General features: G+C 43.7%; 1 protein-coding gene across 1 annotated transcript; it reads right to left on the bottom strand.

Moving 5' to 3' along the window:
* Nucleotides 1-825: 825 nt before the first annotated feature.
* Nucleotides 826-14,921, bottom strand: LOC133076391 (TOM1-like protein 1). Its single transcript, XM_061170928.1, is given in 3 exon segments — nucleotides 826-1,827; nucleotides 1,830-2,311; nucleotides 14,801-14,921. Coding segments are annotated over 3 exon segments (1,605 nt in total).
* Nucleotides 14,922-16,508: the final 1,587 nt, after the last annotated feature.

Raw genomic sequence — 16,508 nt, 5'->3', positions numbered from 1 at the left:
TTATGCCCCCCCCCCCCCAAATATGTTGGAGTCCTAACCCCCGTACCTCAGCAAGTGACTTTATTTGGAAATAGGGTCTTTTTTTGTTTTTGTTTTAATGGTAATTTATTTGTCATTGTAATTTATGACAAACCAAAGTACAATTTATTCTGAATGTTTTCCAGAAGTCTTTCTTCCAAAAAGAAAAAAAAAAAAGCATTTAGTATTATAAAGAATTATATTTAAAGGCAATGTAGAATCCATTGACCTCTTGAGGGTACCTGAAATATAATTAAACTACAATCATCAAGGCTTTTACAATTCATAATTCTAAACAAGAGTATTATTTATAAAGAAGTGCAAATTGACTTCTACTTTCAACTTTAATTAAATGAAGACACTCAGTATTCTTCCTGAATAATAGTTTTTCACATTTCATGCTTTCATCTATTAACAATCATTTTGTAATGAAACAGTCTTCATCTACTCTTATCCCAGCTCTTGTGATGATTTCTAAATGTAGGAAGGTCTGTGAAACATAAGGTGCTACACTTAACCTGGTTGGCCTCAGTACCATGAATTTTTCTTCTGCTGAAGTTTTAAGTGAATATATGTTACAACCAAGTTCTTTTGAGATAAAGCTTGAGCTGCTGTCAGGAACCATAAACGTTACTCTGGAACAGTTACTCCTCTGTTTAAACTTCATTACTGCAGAGGAAAAATGTTCCACCATGGTTTTGATGTTTTGGAATGTCTTAACTTCTGAGTCTCAAAGCTGGATAGGGTCTACCTTTTAGAGAATTGGCACCCATAATGCCACTAGTGAGCTGGTCATCTGCTTCCACCTCAACAGTCATTGTGACTTTGAGCTCCTTTGTGGTGATATACATCAGTGTCTTCATAAATAGCTTCTGTGGTGACAGCAGGAGCTAATGGATCAAACTCCATTACCTCGTAGTAATTGGGTGGCTGGAAATCATTCTTTGTCATCGCTGGTTGATTGCTGGGCAAGGATGGTAGTCTCTGCTTTGATGGTGTCGCTGGAATGATCTGTAGACTAACCGGCTGTAGTAATACTGAATTTGAATATTCCAGAAAACTCTCGTATGTATGACTTGAGGCAAGGTTTTGGTTGGTCCTTTGGGCAAACAGGGGTGTTTCTGTATTTTCCGAGGCTAGCAAATCCACCTGTGGATGAAGACTGGGTTTCAAGTTGTTTGTTACAACAGGACTTGGAGAGCTGAAATTTAAGTCTGAAAGCTGAGCATTCAGGGTGTTGTATTCTCCCAGAGTGGCCCTGTGTGTTGGAGGGCTGGGACTCAGGTCAAGGAGATCAGAGGATGGGGCAGAAGGTTCACTGCTAGTATTGGCATCTTCCCCCTGGTTCTTATTTTGCTCCAAAATCCTTTGTTGGTTTCGAGTAAACCTCTCATATCCAAGGGTGGTGTTACTAAAATCCTCATTCACTTGAACTAGCTCAACAGTGACATCTTCCTTCTCCACCACCACGAGCAGGTCCATGCTCCTCTCTTGCATCTCCCGACCCGTCTGATAAAGTTTCTGCAGAAGCTCTTTGTCTTCACAGTTCTCAGACCCAGCAATATTCTCCATCAGTATGGCAGACATCACTCTCACATTCATTTACACCATATCCAATTCACTGTGCAGTTTTCCAGTCTGTTCTGGAACCAATGTAATACTGGAGTTCTTGGGAACTACAGAAGAAAGAGCTGGTGCAGTAGGAACAGATGGTGGTGGATTCGGTGAGATCTGAGCAGTCTCTTGTCTGGCTGTTTCAGCATCTGATGGAGGAAACTGAACATCTTTCTTAAGGAGATCCATCTTTCTTACACTTCTTTCACTTCACTTACCTCCATACCTCCTGGGAAACCCTGCCACCACATCTTAATGGAATTCAAAATTCTATTCTGAATGTCTGTTGGCAAGGTATATCTGGGATTCAGCAGCCTAACTAGACTATCTTTAACAAATTCCTTCTTCACAATCAGAGACTGGAAACTTGGACCACAGTTCTGTATGCATATGTCAATAAGTGACAAGGTAAGTTGGATTTCTTTATGATTGTAGTTTTTGGAAATCCTTTTCTTCAAAGCTTTTACTGCATCTTTTGGCCCATCGTGGGCAGTGTTAATTATGTCACAGATGTGCATAAACTGGCCCCAGTGTTCAGTCTGAACTCCAGCAAATGTAGCCTTTTCTATGTGCTGGCCCATGGAGGTTGCGAACGGGTCCCGGTGACTCTTCCCAAGCGCCGTGGTAGCGCAGGGAGCCAGCCTGGGCCTCCGCCACTGCTCCCAACCGGAAATAGGGTCTTTACAGAGGTAATCAAGTTAAGATGAGGTCATTGGGGTGGGTCCTAGTCCAACATGACTGGTGTTCTTATAAAAAGGGGAAGTTCGGACATAGACACACACAGGTAGAACGCTATGTGAAGATGCAGGCAGAGATCTGGGTGATGTTTCTATAAGCCAAGGAATGGCAACGATTGCAGGCCGACCACCAGAAGCTGGGAGAGAGGCATGCACAGATTCTCCCTCACAGCTCTCAGAAGGAACCAACCCTGCTGTTGTTGCTTTGATCTCAGACTCCTGGCCTCCAGAACTGTGAGACAATACATTTTCATTGTTTACGCCATGCAGTGCGGGGTACTTTGTTATGGCAGCCCCAGGAAACAAATACAGTCCCAGTTCAAAGTGTTCTCAGCTCCTGGAAATGTGTGTGGGGATTGAAAATTTGGCATATTTGGTCTACAAGGGTCTGGCCGCCCAAGACAGAGCCTAAGATGGCAGCCACAGTGTTTTGGGTTTTTAGCTTTTGGGTGGTATAATTGACGAATTAAAATTATACATATCTAAGGTATACAACCTGATGTTTTGATACACATATACACTGTGAAATGATCACCACAATCAAGTTAATGGACACCACCTCACATAGTCATCTTTTGTATGTGTGTGGCGAGAACACTTAAGATCTACCCTCGTAGCAAATTTCAAGTGTATAATATAGTATTGTCAACTGTAGTCGCCGTGCTGTACGTAGCTCTCCAGAATTCGTTCATCTCGCCAGACTGAAACTTTGTACCCTTTGATAAACACCTCCCCTTTCCCCCACCCCCAGCCCCTGGCAACCCTCATTCTATTCTGAGCCACAGAGGCTTATAACCTCATCTTGGAAGTGATATAAAGTCACTTCTTTGTATCTATGGATAACAGTCTGTGAGGGGATTACTCAGGGTGTGAATCCCAGGCAGGGGGATCATAGGGGCCGTCTTGGGAGCTGCCTACCTCTGACCTTTGCAGGGCTTCCGCTGACTGACTCTGGGCAAGGCTGTGACCTTTATGGGTCTCCCTAGTTGGCTTTTATCTGCATAATGACAAATAATGATTGCAAGGTGATGGACTATTCAAGTGGTTACATATGTTGTCCCATTTAATTGGTACATCAGTTTCCCAAGGCAGGGATTCTGTTTCCATCTTCATGAATGGGGAACCGCTGGCTAATATTCAGGAGGTCTTGAACTCAAGGCGGCCTCTTCCTCTGAGCTGCCATGTTTTTAATGAATAAACAGAGAGAGTTGGACTCCAGAGCCCCTTCCAGCTCTAGTCTCCAGGAAGCCTTGGGCTCTGAGGAAAGGCTTTCACCCTGATGCTGGGGGGCCTGGATTCTGGAGCCCCTGCTCTTCCTGCAGCTGGGAGCAGCTCCACCTCCCTGGGCCTGGGTGTCCTCAGGCACACACCGTTATCCTTTGGGGAGATTCTGTTTCTGAACAGAGGTGGGCTGTTGTGTCTGTTTCTCTGGCTAAGACTGCAGGGATCACCCCTGACCCGACCGCGGGGGCCCCTGGTGCTGCTGGGCCAGCTGGCTGTGACACGTGCGAAGCCAGGTCATGAGCTGTCACTCATTTCACCTTTCTTTCCAAACATTTATTTCTGCTATTTTGAGGAGAAGGTTCTAGACCAAACAAGGCCATAGCTTGTGGCCATTTGTTGCAGGTCTGGGACACCTCCTGACCACAGCGGGCCGGTCAGCAGAGGTCTCCTTCCTCCAGAGGCCCTGAGCGCCCGCACCGAGGGTCTCATTTCCTCTGTCCCTCGGTGATTACATTTTGGGACTCTCTTGATTTCTTTTCAAAATCCACCCCGTCCACTCCTTGGTGACCAGAGCGGGCAGGGGCTGGAGCTGGCCTGCAGGGCACGTCTGCTCCCATGACCAGGCCTCCAGGCTCCCCTTACTCCCACCGGCAACCACGGAGCCCCGTCAGCATCCCTTCCGAGCAGCGTTTGGGTGGTTTTCTGTTTTGACACGACTGCTGCCTGCCCTCCCGCCTCTCCCTCTTTTGTCTTTCTCCTTCCTGGCCCTGCTTATTATTAGGAGAAAACAGGTCCACATTTAAACTTCAGAGGCAAGTGGGAAACCCATGTTTCGAGACACTGCCGAGGCCTAGGCTTCAAGAGAGCTCTGTCACCCCCTCTTCCCACAGCCATGGGGAGCCCGTGCTCAAGGTCAAGGTGAAGCCCAGTCTGTGACCCACCTGAGGAATTCTGGAATGTCATGGGGCCGACAGGACTCTCATGAGTGCCCCTGGCTTGGCAGGAGGCCTGAGGAAGGGGTTTTGGAGGGCATGGGGCTGAGTTCCTTGTATGAGGGTACTGCACCCATGATAAGGGGACGGGGCCAGACAGGCAGGTTGAAAAGCTTCAGGGCCTGGGGCTTTCCGCTCCACAGGTGTGTTCAAATGTTGGCAAAGCAACTGATCATCAGCCAGCGTTAAGTGTTATAGTGCCGCCAAGCCAACCAGTGGGGCCTCCCTGAGCTAATCACCCGCAGGCGCTGAATCGCTGTCCTCCTGTCTTTTATCCAGTGAATTAGGGAGCGCCTAGGACTGGTCCTGTTCTGCCTTACCCCACAGTAACTGGAAGGCCAACTTCCTATTCCCCAAATGAGTCCTAATGTATTGTTTTTACTCCTGCCCTTTGAGTACATTCACTCAGTCTATTGCTTTCCCTTGTTTAATAGAGTGTGAACTGTGGAGGGAAATCGTTGTGGCCTTTATCTTGTGATGCTAAATGGTCCTTCCAGCCTCCACCTCACGTATGAAGGCCACCTGGCGGGAAGGCAGTGCAGCAAAACCAAAAAGAGCTTGAGTCTGGTAGCAGACAGGCCCGCTCCACCACCAGCTGTGGCACTTTGAGCAAGGCCCACAAAAATATTTGGAACTTTTTGCGTACCTCTAAAATTGGGACAATAATCTCTGTTTTGCAGACTTATGGTGAGGGAGACCATGCGCGTAAAATGCCTAGCATGTAGTAAATGTTCAATTGAACAGTTTTCTCTTTCTTGCTTCCCCTCGAACCCGTCCAACCAGGTGGGGCGAGGAAGGCTCGTAGCCCAGAGATCACATGAGAGATGACAAGTGTAGACAGATACCCGTGCAACTCCTGTTCTCGTGCTCCTGCTGCGTTCGAATTCCACAGTCCCAGCCCACACCCTGGGAGGCTTGGGACACCCGAGAGGGAGCTTCTCTGAAAAATAAAGTTGCCACTTGCCTGCTACCCCAGGTTACACTGGATCACCACATAATGAAATGATTTTCCTTCTCCCTTTTATTTCCTCTCTTTCTTTCTTTCTGAGACAAATGGAAAAATAATTTGATCCCCTTGAATCTTTTCACCCTGGGTATTTCCCCCTTCACACCCGAGCGCCGCCCCTGGATAAACGGGAACACATGTGCTGAAAGGCCAGCCTTCACCCTCCTGACTCAGGGCCCTCCTTCTCTTGGGACACGGGTTTCCTTTCAAACCTCAGAATAAATTCATCACAGCAGGAAGAACATTGTTTTTCTTCAAAACTTGAAGGGAAAAAAAAAAGCAAATCCCATATCACAATTATTCCATTTCAGAGGGAAAATGTTGCCCTTTAATCTCAAAGTTTCTTCTCTCCTGAAGGCTGTGGCCGAGGTGACTCGCAGACTCAATACAGCTGTTTTTTTTGCAGAGTCCGCACTGATTCATTGCTTCGGGGATCCAAAGGGTGACACATACATATTTTGAATATTACCCTGGATGTAGATCTGCATCGTGGCTTGACTTAAAACACTTCTGCTTTTTGAGGTGTTCACACGTGGACGCTTCCAGTGGAGTTTTTACTTAAAAAATAATCCTCAATACAGTTCTTCCATTTGAAAGTTGAACTTTCTGAAAAATATGCTGTGAACCTTAGTATGTTTTTTTGTTTGTTTGTCCTTTTGTTTGTTTTTTTACTGTGGCTCCTCTGACATCCTAGCCCATCAGAGAAAAACTCCTTTTTCTTTAATGAAAACACACAATGACAAATGCCCAGTGCCGTGGAGATTAAGCTCTTTGGTTTGACCATCTTCTGTAGCACACATCAGAGAAGCAGGATGTCTTCTTGAACTGAAACGTTGGCTCAAGAATTCCTGTAAACTTCCTTACACTTCATTTTAAGAAAAACCCCCTGACACTGAGCATACTTCTCCTTTGCTGCCAGGCGTCTTTCTGTTTATGTAGACTTTGTTTACATGTGCCCCCTGTTAATAAAAATCTGTATTTAACAGATGCACTCAAGCACCTTGGAAACTAATTTTCTTTCAAACTCAAGCACTTTCTGGGAAGGAATAAAAGGAGCGGAGAGTTGGGTTGGCAGCCCTCCATCGCGTGACCATTTATCGTCAAGGAATGTAGCAGAAGACGGCTCCCGCTATTTCCTTTTGATTTTGGTGTGTAAATCTGCTCTCACCTAAAGCTTGACCATATGATGGTGCAGACACACATTAAACTGATTATTTCTGTCTGAGCTGTGCGTAGAATGTGCACTCTAAATTGCACATAAAAATGTTCCCCAAAATAGTACCACCTGCCTGCAGAAGTATCATTTTCTTTCACAAAGACAGAGCCAAATGTGTTTCTGGCATCCTGCTGCCTCTGGCTGATGAGTTTGTCGCCCTGTCCGTGCTAGGGGCAAGCCTGGCCTGGGGCTTCCTTCCCAATGAAGGCAGGGACTCCAGGGGTCTCCCCAGAAGTGTCTTGGACTCTTGCTCAGAAGACTGTCTCAGATATTTAGGGAGCAACTCCTCGCTATCAAAGGGGTAAGAGAGGAAAGTGAGTGGGGGCGGGGTGGGAGGGGCTGGAATAAAGAGAGCAGAGAACAAAGGAGCAGAAGGAGGTGGAAGTACAACGCAAACCATCACAACCCAAGAACAAGCTCTCCCAGGACAGGAGAGAGGAACAAACCCAGGGAAGAAGAAAGAGAAAGGAATGTAAGACTGAAAAACGAGAATTGTTTCAGTTTTTAAAAGGCACAATGAAAACTAAGCCCAGAAAGGCAAGGTCAGATTATTGTGATTTCTCCTGATTAACGAGAGAAGTTGAATATCCTATTATCTTTCAAATGTCTGCCGTGCCCTCCCCAATTCAAAGAAGGGAAGGGCGTTTGGAAGGAGAAAGAAAGGTGTTTTACCCATATAGGGGCACACTGAGAGCTTTTATTCTCGAAAGAGCTCTTCCCTGACTTACTAACTTCTTTGCCCGGAGGAAAGGGAGTTTTCATCCTTTTGAGGTGAAACCTCATCCCGTCTTTGGGGGCCACACTTGCAAATGTTCCATTTCCTAATTATCTGGGGCTGCGCAGAGGGTACCACACAAAGACCTGAAAATCCTCAGAATTTTCATGGTCATTTTGTGCTCTCGTTACAGACCTTTTGAATCTAAACATGGAAGACAGTAGAATGTCTTAGCAGTAAGGGTAGAAGTTTTCAGGACCATAACTTCTTGTCCATCAGTGTCTTTGGCAGCTTGGAAGGCTGAAGGCTGGGCTGCCTTCTCACAGGCTTTGGGGTTGTCTCCATCCCTAACAGCCTAGGGCCCTTCATCCTCATCCTGACTGTGCTTTTTGCTCCTATGTTCACGTTAGCCAAGTTCCTCAAAAATAATCTCTGTCCCTGTGTCCACATCCTCACCCCATGTTCCCACACGGACCTCTGTAAATGAACTTCCCTGCCCTGCACCCTGCTATTCCCCCTGCCCTGGCAGTTTATCCATGACCACTGACCACCAAGGGCAGTGGGTTCTTTTCAGTCCATCTCTTGTCCTCTCTGTGGTGCCTGATGATGTTGACTCTTCCTTCTAGAATCTCCTTGCACTCTGAGCTTCACCACACACTCTTTCCTGCTCCCTTCTGCCTTTTGTGACTGCTAATTCTCCCCCTCCCATGCAGACTCCTGATCCTCAGTCCATCCTCAGGGTGTGGTGTCTCCCTCAAGGTCTCAGATGAGCCATCCAGACTGAGCCCCAGCCACATGTTAGCCCTCTGCATTCTGCTGCCACACCCCCAGCTCCTGCGGGGAAAATATTCCTGCCAAGGTCTCTGCAGTAGGCTGAGTGTTAGCCCCCAAAGATATCCACATCCTAATCCCTGGAACCCGTGGATGTCACCTCACATGGCAAAAGGGACTGTGCAGATGTGATTAAGTTAAGGATCTTGGGATGGGGAGCTTATCCTGGATTATCTAGGTGGACCCTAGATGTCATCGCATGTATCCTCGTAAGAGCAAGGCAGAGGAAAATTTGACACAGAAGAAGAAAAAGCAGTGTGAAGGTGGAAGCCGAGATGGGAGTGATCAATTTCACCAGCAGCCAAGGAACATCAGCAGCCTCTAGAAACTGGAGGAAGCAGTTCCCCACCCCCAGCCCCAGAGATTTTCCCCTTAGAGCCTCCAGAGGACGCAGCCTGCTGATACCCTGACTTGACCCCAGTGAGACTCATTTCAGACCTCTGGCCTCCAGAACTTTAAGAAAATAAATGTGTATTGTTTTAAGGCACCAAGTTCGTGGCAATTTGTTACAGCAGCTACAGGAAACTAAAACAGTCTCCAAGAGCTCCTCACTGACAGATCTGTTGGACATCTTTCAGTCTCCATGTCTCCTGGCAGAAGTATTTGGTAACACTGGTCTTTCGCTCTGGAACCTCCTCTTCCTTTGACTCCCATTTACCCAGCTTTCAACAGGCAATCAAGAGCCAGGTTCCGGGGATTCCACCCACCAAGCAGATTCAGCCTCAGTTCAGGCTCTCACCGTCTCTTGCCTGCATCCCTCTGTGTCCTACCTGGACCATTTCTAGTCTTATATTAACATCCAATTGCCCCGACAACTTGCTGCAGCTGACTTGTCAATTTCATATGGTTCAACCCAATAGATATGGTTGAAACGATACCAGTGGGGGAAAAAAAATTATTGGATGTAAATATTTTAAAATACAGCAAAATGCATGTAAGCTTGTTTCAACCTTTTCTCCAGGGTCTCTGAAACTCCAGGGACCTGGCTGTGTGGGAGACACCCCCTTGCTCCTTCTCTTTCTCCCTGCCCAGTCCTTCCCATTACAGGCTCTGATTCCCTTTGGCTCCTTAGTTCTCTAGTCAAATTGTTTTCCTCGAAGTTGCCGCAGCCCAGACTCAGTTTACTTCAGTTCTTCTTTGACAGAAATTTTCTCAAGTCTCTCCTGGAGGCCAGCGTGAGACTCCTCCATCCTCAATAAAAGGACTTTCAGCTCCTAAAAACTGGATCTTCAGACCCTTTAGTTCGATCTCATTAGCATGGTGAAGAAACTCTCCATCTTAGCCCTCCCTGTGGTAATGCATTTAAAGCCCACATTTCATTTTTTTTGGTCTTTTTGTCTTATTTTATTTTTTCACTTTTAAATTTTATATTAATTTTTATTGGAGTATAGCTTCTTTACAATGTTGTGTTAGTTTCTGCTGTACAGTGAAGTGAATCAGTTATACGTATACATATATCCACTCTTTTTAGATCTCCTTCCCATTTAGGTCACCACAGATCATTGAGTAGAGTTCCCTGTGCTAAACAGTAGGTTCTCATTAGTTATCTATTTATTGACATATATACACATTTCATTTTAACTCTTTCCCCTAGAGCAAACCCCTCAATTCTCTGAGGTTGAATTGGGGGCTGAGCATTGCTATTGTTGTAGATACAAAACATGGCCTTTTAATTTTCCTTTCCAATATTAGATTTTTTTAAAATCTACAAAAAAACTAAGGAGACTATAACATCCCTGGGCAAAATTTATCTTTGCAAGTTCACAGCAAATCTTTGTAACTCTTTCCATTTGTATCACTTTCTCTCCCTAGTCTCCCCCCGTCTCCCAGTGCCCAGTCCTCCCACAACTCCCCACAGCCTTCAGGATGTCCTCACTGCTATTGGTCCCATCCCCTTCCCCACACGTTGTGTTCCAGAAACACTCAGCCACATGTAGTTTCCAGAAATAGTAAACTCCAGACCTTGATTTTCATGCTTCCCTGGTTCTCAAACACATTCTTTCTCTCATTGAACCAAGGACACCACAGACACATATGCTTAAAATTTTTTTTTGATAATTTTTAACTCTTCATTTTGTAATAATTTCACACATAAAAAAGTTGGGAAAATGGTACAAAGAAGTCCCCAAATGTTAACATCTTCCATAAACTCTGCAATTATCAAAATCAGAAAAATAACTCTGATTCCATGTTATTATCTAATCTACATACCTACTTCAGATTTCAGTGATTATCCCACTGATGTCATTTTTGGGTTAGTTTCCAATCTACTATTATACGTTGCATTTAGTTGTTATGTCAATTTACTGTCAATTCCATGTTATTATCTAATCTACAGACCTACTTCAAATTTCAATAATTGTCCCACTGATGTCATTTTTGGGTTACAGTTTCCAATCTACTATTATACGTTGCATTTAGTTGTTATGTCAGTTTACTCTACTGTGGACCAGTTTTTTCTGGCTTCCTTTATCTTTCATGGCCTTTGCACTTTTGAAGAGCACTGGCAAGTTGTTTTATGTAGTCATTCTCAATTTAGGTATGTCTGATGTTACTTCATCATTAAGTTAGTTATGCATTTTTGGCAAGACTGCCACAGAATTACTCCAGTACCAAAACCAGCCAAAGATATCACAAGTTGGAAAAAACAAAAAACAAAAAACCAACACAGACTAATATTACTTATGAATAAAGATGCAAAAATCCTAACAAAGTATTAGTAAACCAAATCCAGAAACATATATAATTATACACTGTGACTAAGTGGGATTTATTCTAAGAATGCAAGGTTGGCTCAACATATAAAAATCAATTTATGTAATAAACCATAGAATAAAGAACAGAAAACACATAATCATTTCGACAGACACAGACAAAACATTTGACAAAATCCAACACTCTTTCATCATAAAAATACTCAATATACAAAAACCAGCTGCATTTCTATACACCAGCGGTGGACAATCTGAAAATGAAGTTAAGAAAACAATTTCACTTACAATAGCATACTTAGGTATACATTTAATGAGATGGTACAATACATATACACTGAAAACTATAGAACATTGTTGAAAAAAATTAAAGAATATTTAAATAAATGGAAGGACATGTTTATGGATTAGAAGGCTTGGCATTATTAAGATGGTAATATTCTCTAAATTGATGTACAGTTTCAATGCAATATCTACTGAATCCCTCATGGTTTATTTTTTTTTTTTTAAGACTTTATTTTTTAGAGAAGTTTTAGATTCACAGCAAAATCGAGGTGAAGGTACAGAAATTTTCTATATATTCTCTGCCCTTCCCACCCCCCATATGTAGCCTCTGACATTGTCAACATTCCTCACCAGAGCAGTACCTTTGTTATAACTGATGACCCCACATTGACGCATCATAATCACTCAGTCTGCAGTTTACATTATAGTGCAGCCTTGGTGTTGTACATTCTGTGGGTTCAGACAAATGTATAATGACATGTATCCACCATTATAATATCATACAGAGTATTTCCACTGCCCTAAAAATCCTCTGTGCTCTACCTATTCATGCCTTCCCACCCCTACTCCTCCAGCCCCTGGCAACCACTGATCTTTTTACTGTCTGCATAGTTTTGCCTTTTCCATAATGTCATATAGTATGAAGCCTTTTCAGATTGGCTTCTTTCACTTAGTAATACACATTTAAGGTCCCTCCGAGTCTTTTTATGGCTTGACAGCTCATTTCTTTTTAACACTGAATAATATTGCATTGTCTGAATATATGACAGCTTATTTATTCATTCATCTGCTGAAGGATACTTTGGTTCATCCAGGTTTTGGCCATTCTTAATAACGTTGCTATAAACATCCTTATGCAGGTTTTTGTGTAGATACAGGTTTTCAACTCCTGTGGGTACATATCAAGGAGTACAATTGCTGGATCATATGGTAGGAGTATGTATAGTTTTGTAAGAAACCGACTGTCCTCCAAAGTGGCTGTACCATTTTGCATTCACACCAGCAATGAATGAGAGTTCCTGTTGCTCCACCTCCTTGCCAGCATTTGGTGTTGTCAGTGTTCTGGATTACGGTCATTCTAACAGATGCATAGTAGTATCTCATTGTTTTAATTTGCATTTTCCTGATGACATAGGAAGTGAAGCATCTTTTCCTATGCTTTTTTGCCATCTGTATATCTTCTTTGGTGAGGTGTCTGTTTAGGTCTGTGGCTCATTTTTCAATCGGGTTATTTGCTCTTTTATTGTTGAGTTTTAAGAGTTCTTCAGATATTTTGGATAAAAGTCCTTTATTAGATGTGTCTTTTGCAAATATTTTCTCCCAGTCTGTGCTTGTCTTCTCATTCTCTTGACATTTGTTTTTAGCAAATCAGAAGTGTTTAATTTTAATGAAGTCTAGCTTATCAGTTATTTATTTCATGGATCATGCCTTTGGTGTTGTATCCAGAAAGTCATTAAAATATTCAAGGTTATGTAGGTTTTTCCCAATATTATCTTCTAGGACTTGCTAGCTACTTTGCTGAAAGTGACAAGCTAATCCTAAAATTCATATGAAAATTCAAGCTACCCAGAACAGTCAAAACAACCTTGAAAAATAAGAAAAACATTTTAGGACTCATGCTTCCCAACTTTAAAACTCACTACAAAGATAAAGTAATCAAGACTGAGTAATCAAGATCAATGGAATATAATAGTTAGTCCAGATATAAACCCATACACTTACAGTCAATTAATTTTCAACAAAGGTGCTGAGACAGTTCAAATGGGGAAAAGAATGAAGTTGGACCCCTACCTTGTACAGTAAAGAAAATCATGGACCTAAATGTAAAAGCAACTGAAACTATAAAACATTTAAAAGAAAATACAGAAGTAAATCTTCATGACCTTGAATTAGGCAGTGGTTTCTTAGATAGGACATCAAAAGCACAAGTGACAATAATAAATAAATAACTTACTTAGCAATACTCAAAATTTTTGTGCTGCAAATGATACAATCAAGAGAATAAAAAGACAGCCCACAGAATGGGAGACAGTATTTATAAATTGTATATCTGACAAGGAACCTGTATTCAGAAAATAAAAATAACCCTTACAACTCAAAAATAAAAAGACAAGTAAGCCAATTAAATAATTGACAGAGGATTTTTAAAAATAAATTTATTTATTTATTTATTTATTTATTTATTTATTTATTTATTTTGGGGCTTCTTTGCTGTGTGTGGGCTTTCTCTAGTTGTGGCGAGCGGGGGCTACTCTTTGTTGCGGTGTGCAGGCTTCTCATTGCAGTGGCTTCTCTTGTTGTGTAGCACGGGCTTTAGGTGCGTGTGTTTCAGTAGTTGTGGCATGTGGTCTCAGTAGTTGTGGCTTGAGGACTTAGTTGCTCCATGGCATGTGGGATCTTCCCAGAACAGGGCTCGAACCCGTGTCCCCTGCATTGGCAAGTGGATTCTTAACCACCACGCCACCAGAGAAGTCCCGAGAGAGGATTTTAATAGACCTTTCTCTAAAGAAAATAATACAAATGGCTAATAAACTCATAAAAAGGTGTTTAACATCATTAGTCAATGTCACTTCACACCCATTAGGATGGCTAAAATAAAATATAAAAGACAGTAACAAGTGTTGACAAGGGTATGGAGAAATCACAACCCTCATACATTGCTGATGGAATGTGAAATGGTGCAGCTGCTTTAGAAAAATATTAAACATAAAGTTATAAATACCATATGATCCAGCGATTCCACTCCTAGGGGTGTGTGTGTATGTGTGTGTTATCTATATCTATATCCATAATCTCTTCAAGATTAATTAGAACATATGTCTACATAAAAATAAGTATGTGAATATGCATAGACGCGTTATTCGTAATAGCCAATAATTCACTTGCATGTGTGAATTATACCTCAATAAAGATGTTAAAAATTTAAAAATTAAAAGTAATGCCACAGAAGAGATGTACCTTTTGAGGGCATCATATCCTCAGGAGGTACATAGTGGTAATATGTCCCATTATTGGTAGTACTAACTTAGATCACTTGGATAAAATGATGTCTGCTGGGTTTCTTAACTGTAAAATTATTATTTTGTCATTTGTAATTAAGGTGCCTTGTGGGAGATACATGGAGAATACGTAAATATCCTGTATCTCATCAAATTTCACCCATAAATTTTAGCATTCATTGCTGATTCCTGCCTGAAACAATTGTTACTTTGGGGTTCCGCTGAATGATGATTTCCTATTTCCATCATTCCATCTACCTTTAGTAGTTGGAATTCTACCATAAGGAAGAGCTGTCCTTTCCCCCTATTTATTTTTTTATCCAATTATTTCTTTATGTCAGTATGAACTCCTGGATTCTTATTTAATTCTATGGATTATAATGCGCATACACACACACACTTTTTTTTTACTCACTGGCTCATCAGATATTTAAGGAGCACCTACCACATACATGCCAGACACTCTTGTAGACTCTTGGACCTCAGTGTTGAACAAGACATCTCGGCCGGGAGAGTTACCACTCTGCTTTGAGAAGCACCCTTACTCCCCGAGTCTGTAAGGGCATTATCCATGGTGCGTCTCCCTTGTCTGCATCCGTTGAGCATCCTTGAGCTTGTCTACACAGGCAGTTATCTTGTTTCCAGGTCTCTCTGCCCCTGGCAGGGAGGACCGTGAAAGCACCAGCCCGTGCTGAGCACAGTACCAGCCGTGGAAGACATTCAGCTCTGGTTTGTGGCTGGATGAACAAGTGAGGGAAAGAATGAAGGAATGAACGAACACTACAATGAATGTTCAGATGCAAGTCATAGGACAAAAATATTGCTTAAGAAGCTCAAAGTGTCATCTTGTTTGCCCTCACGTGGTGGCCAGCTATCTGGTGTATTAGTTTTCTGTCCAGATGGGATACAGAAGGAGAAAGAGGGAGGAATCAAATATACTCCTGAGGTTTCTGGTTATGAGTCATTGGTAGAAGGTGTTGCACATACTGAGCCAGGGGACCTGCCTGGAGAAGATCTGTGGGTTAAAGCTGTGCTGGTTTGAGGAACCGCCCTCCACCTGGGATGCTCAGGCGGCGAGTCTAGGAAGCAGCTGGGTGTCTGGGCTGGAGCTCCCAGGAGAGGGCTGGCTGGATGACACGTTGGGACTCATGGGCCTGCGTGGAAAGGATTAAGCCCTGGGAGAATGAGCACGAGCAGGAAGAGGAGGGAAGAAGATGGAGCTGACCCTTGACAATGCTGAGGGTCAGTCACTCGTGGAGGAGCCTGAGAAAGAGCAGCCTGAGAAAGAGTCTCAAGGGAGAACAGTCCACAGAACCAAGAACTGGAGCGAGACCAGTAAGATGGAGATGAAAATGGGCCAGGATTTAGACATCGCTGGGAAGTGGTGGCAGCAGGAGGTGTGTTTCTGAGACTTGAATTGTAGTTGGAGGACGTGAAAGTGGACGCTTGAAGTGTCACTTATTCTCTTCGGGAATGTGAGTGCCAACAAGACAGAGACCTGGTGGCACTTCTTGGAAGTTTAGGGTCCACTGATCATTTCTTTTAAAGCCATAGAGGGTCTTGAATATGCTTGTACATCAGAAAAGACAGGGCCAGCAGAAAGGAAGTGATTTGGTGAGACAGGAAATCATTAGCAGGAGACTAAAGGCGTGGAGGAGAGAGGATTGGAGTCCAGATGGAAGGTGGAATCTCACACAGGGAGGGCCCTATCTTCCTCCAAGACCAGAGGGAAGAGGCGAGGATGGCCGAGGTGTGGGTGAGCTTGAGGGAGCCTGGCAGGAGGCTGAGGTGTCTCCTTTGAGGGCCTCCACATTTTCTCTGAAGCAGCAGGCGAGGTCGCCTGGGACGTGGAGGTGTGGCGGGCGGCAGGGATTGGATAGGTTCTTGCAGGAGTGAGGGGGAAGGTCTCAGGAGGAAGAGGTCTGCTCAGGGGCTTTGAGAGAGCAGCCAACCGTGGGGGCTCTGACTCTGCCGTGAGATCTGGCGGGCTTTCCTCCCGCAGCCCCCAGCAGGCCCGGGAGAGGGGAGGAGGCAGGTGGGTGGGTGGAAGGAAGAGGGGTGTGGAGGCTGAGGTGAGACCGTGGCTGAAGTGATGAGCTCTGGTCTAGGGAGGGACCCGGGCCGCAGGCTGAGGGAACAGGCCTGGGAGGAGGAAGGGAG

This window comes from Eubalaena glacialis, chromosome 16, assembly GCF_028564815.1.
Source record: "Eubalaena glacialis isolate mEubGla1 chromosome 16, mEubGla1.1.hap2.+ XY, whole genome shotgun sequence".
Classification (NCBI taxonomy): Eukaryota; Metazoa; Chordata; class Mammalia; order Artiodactyla; family Balaenidae; genus Eubalaena; species Eubalaena glacialis.
Note: the sequence above shows the minus strand (reverse complement) of the source record. Positions and strands in the feature narration are given on the sequence as shown.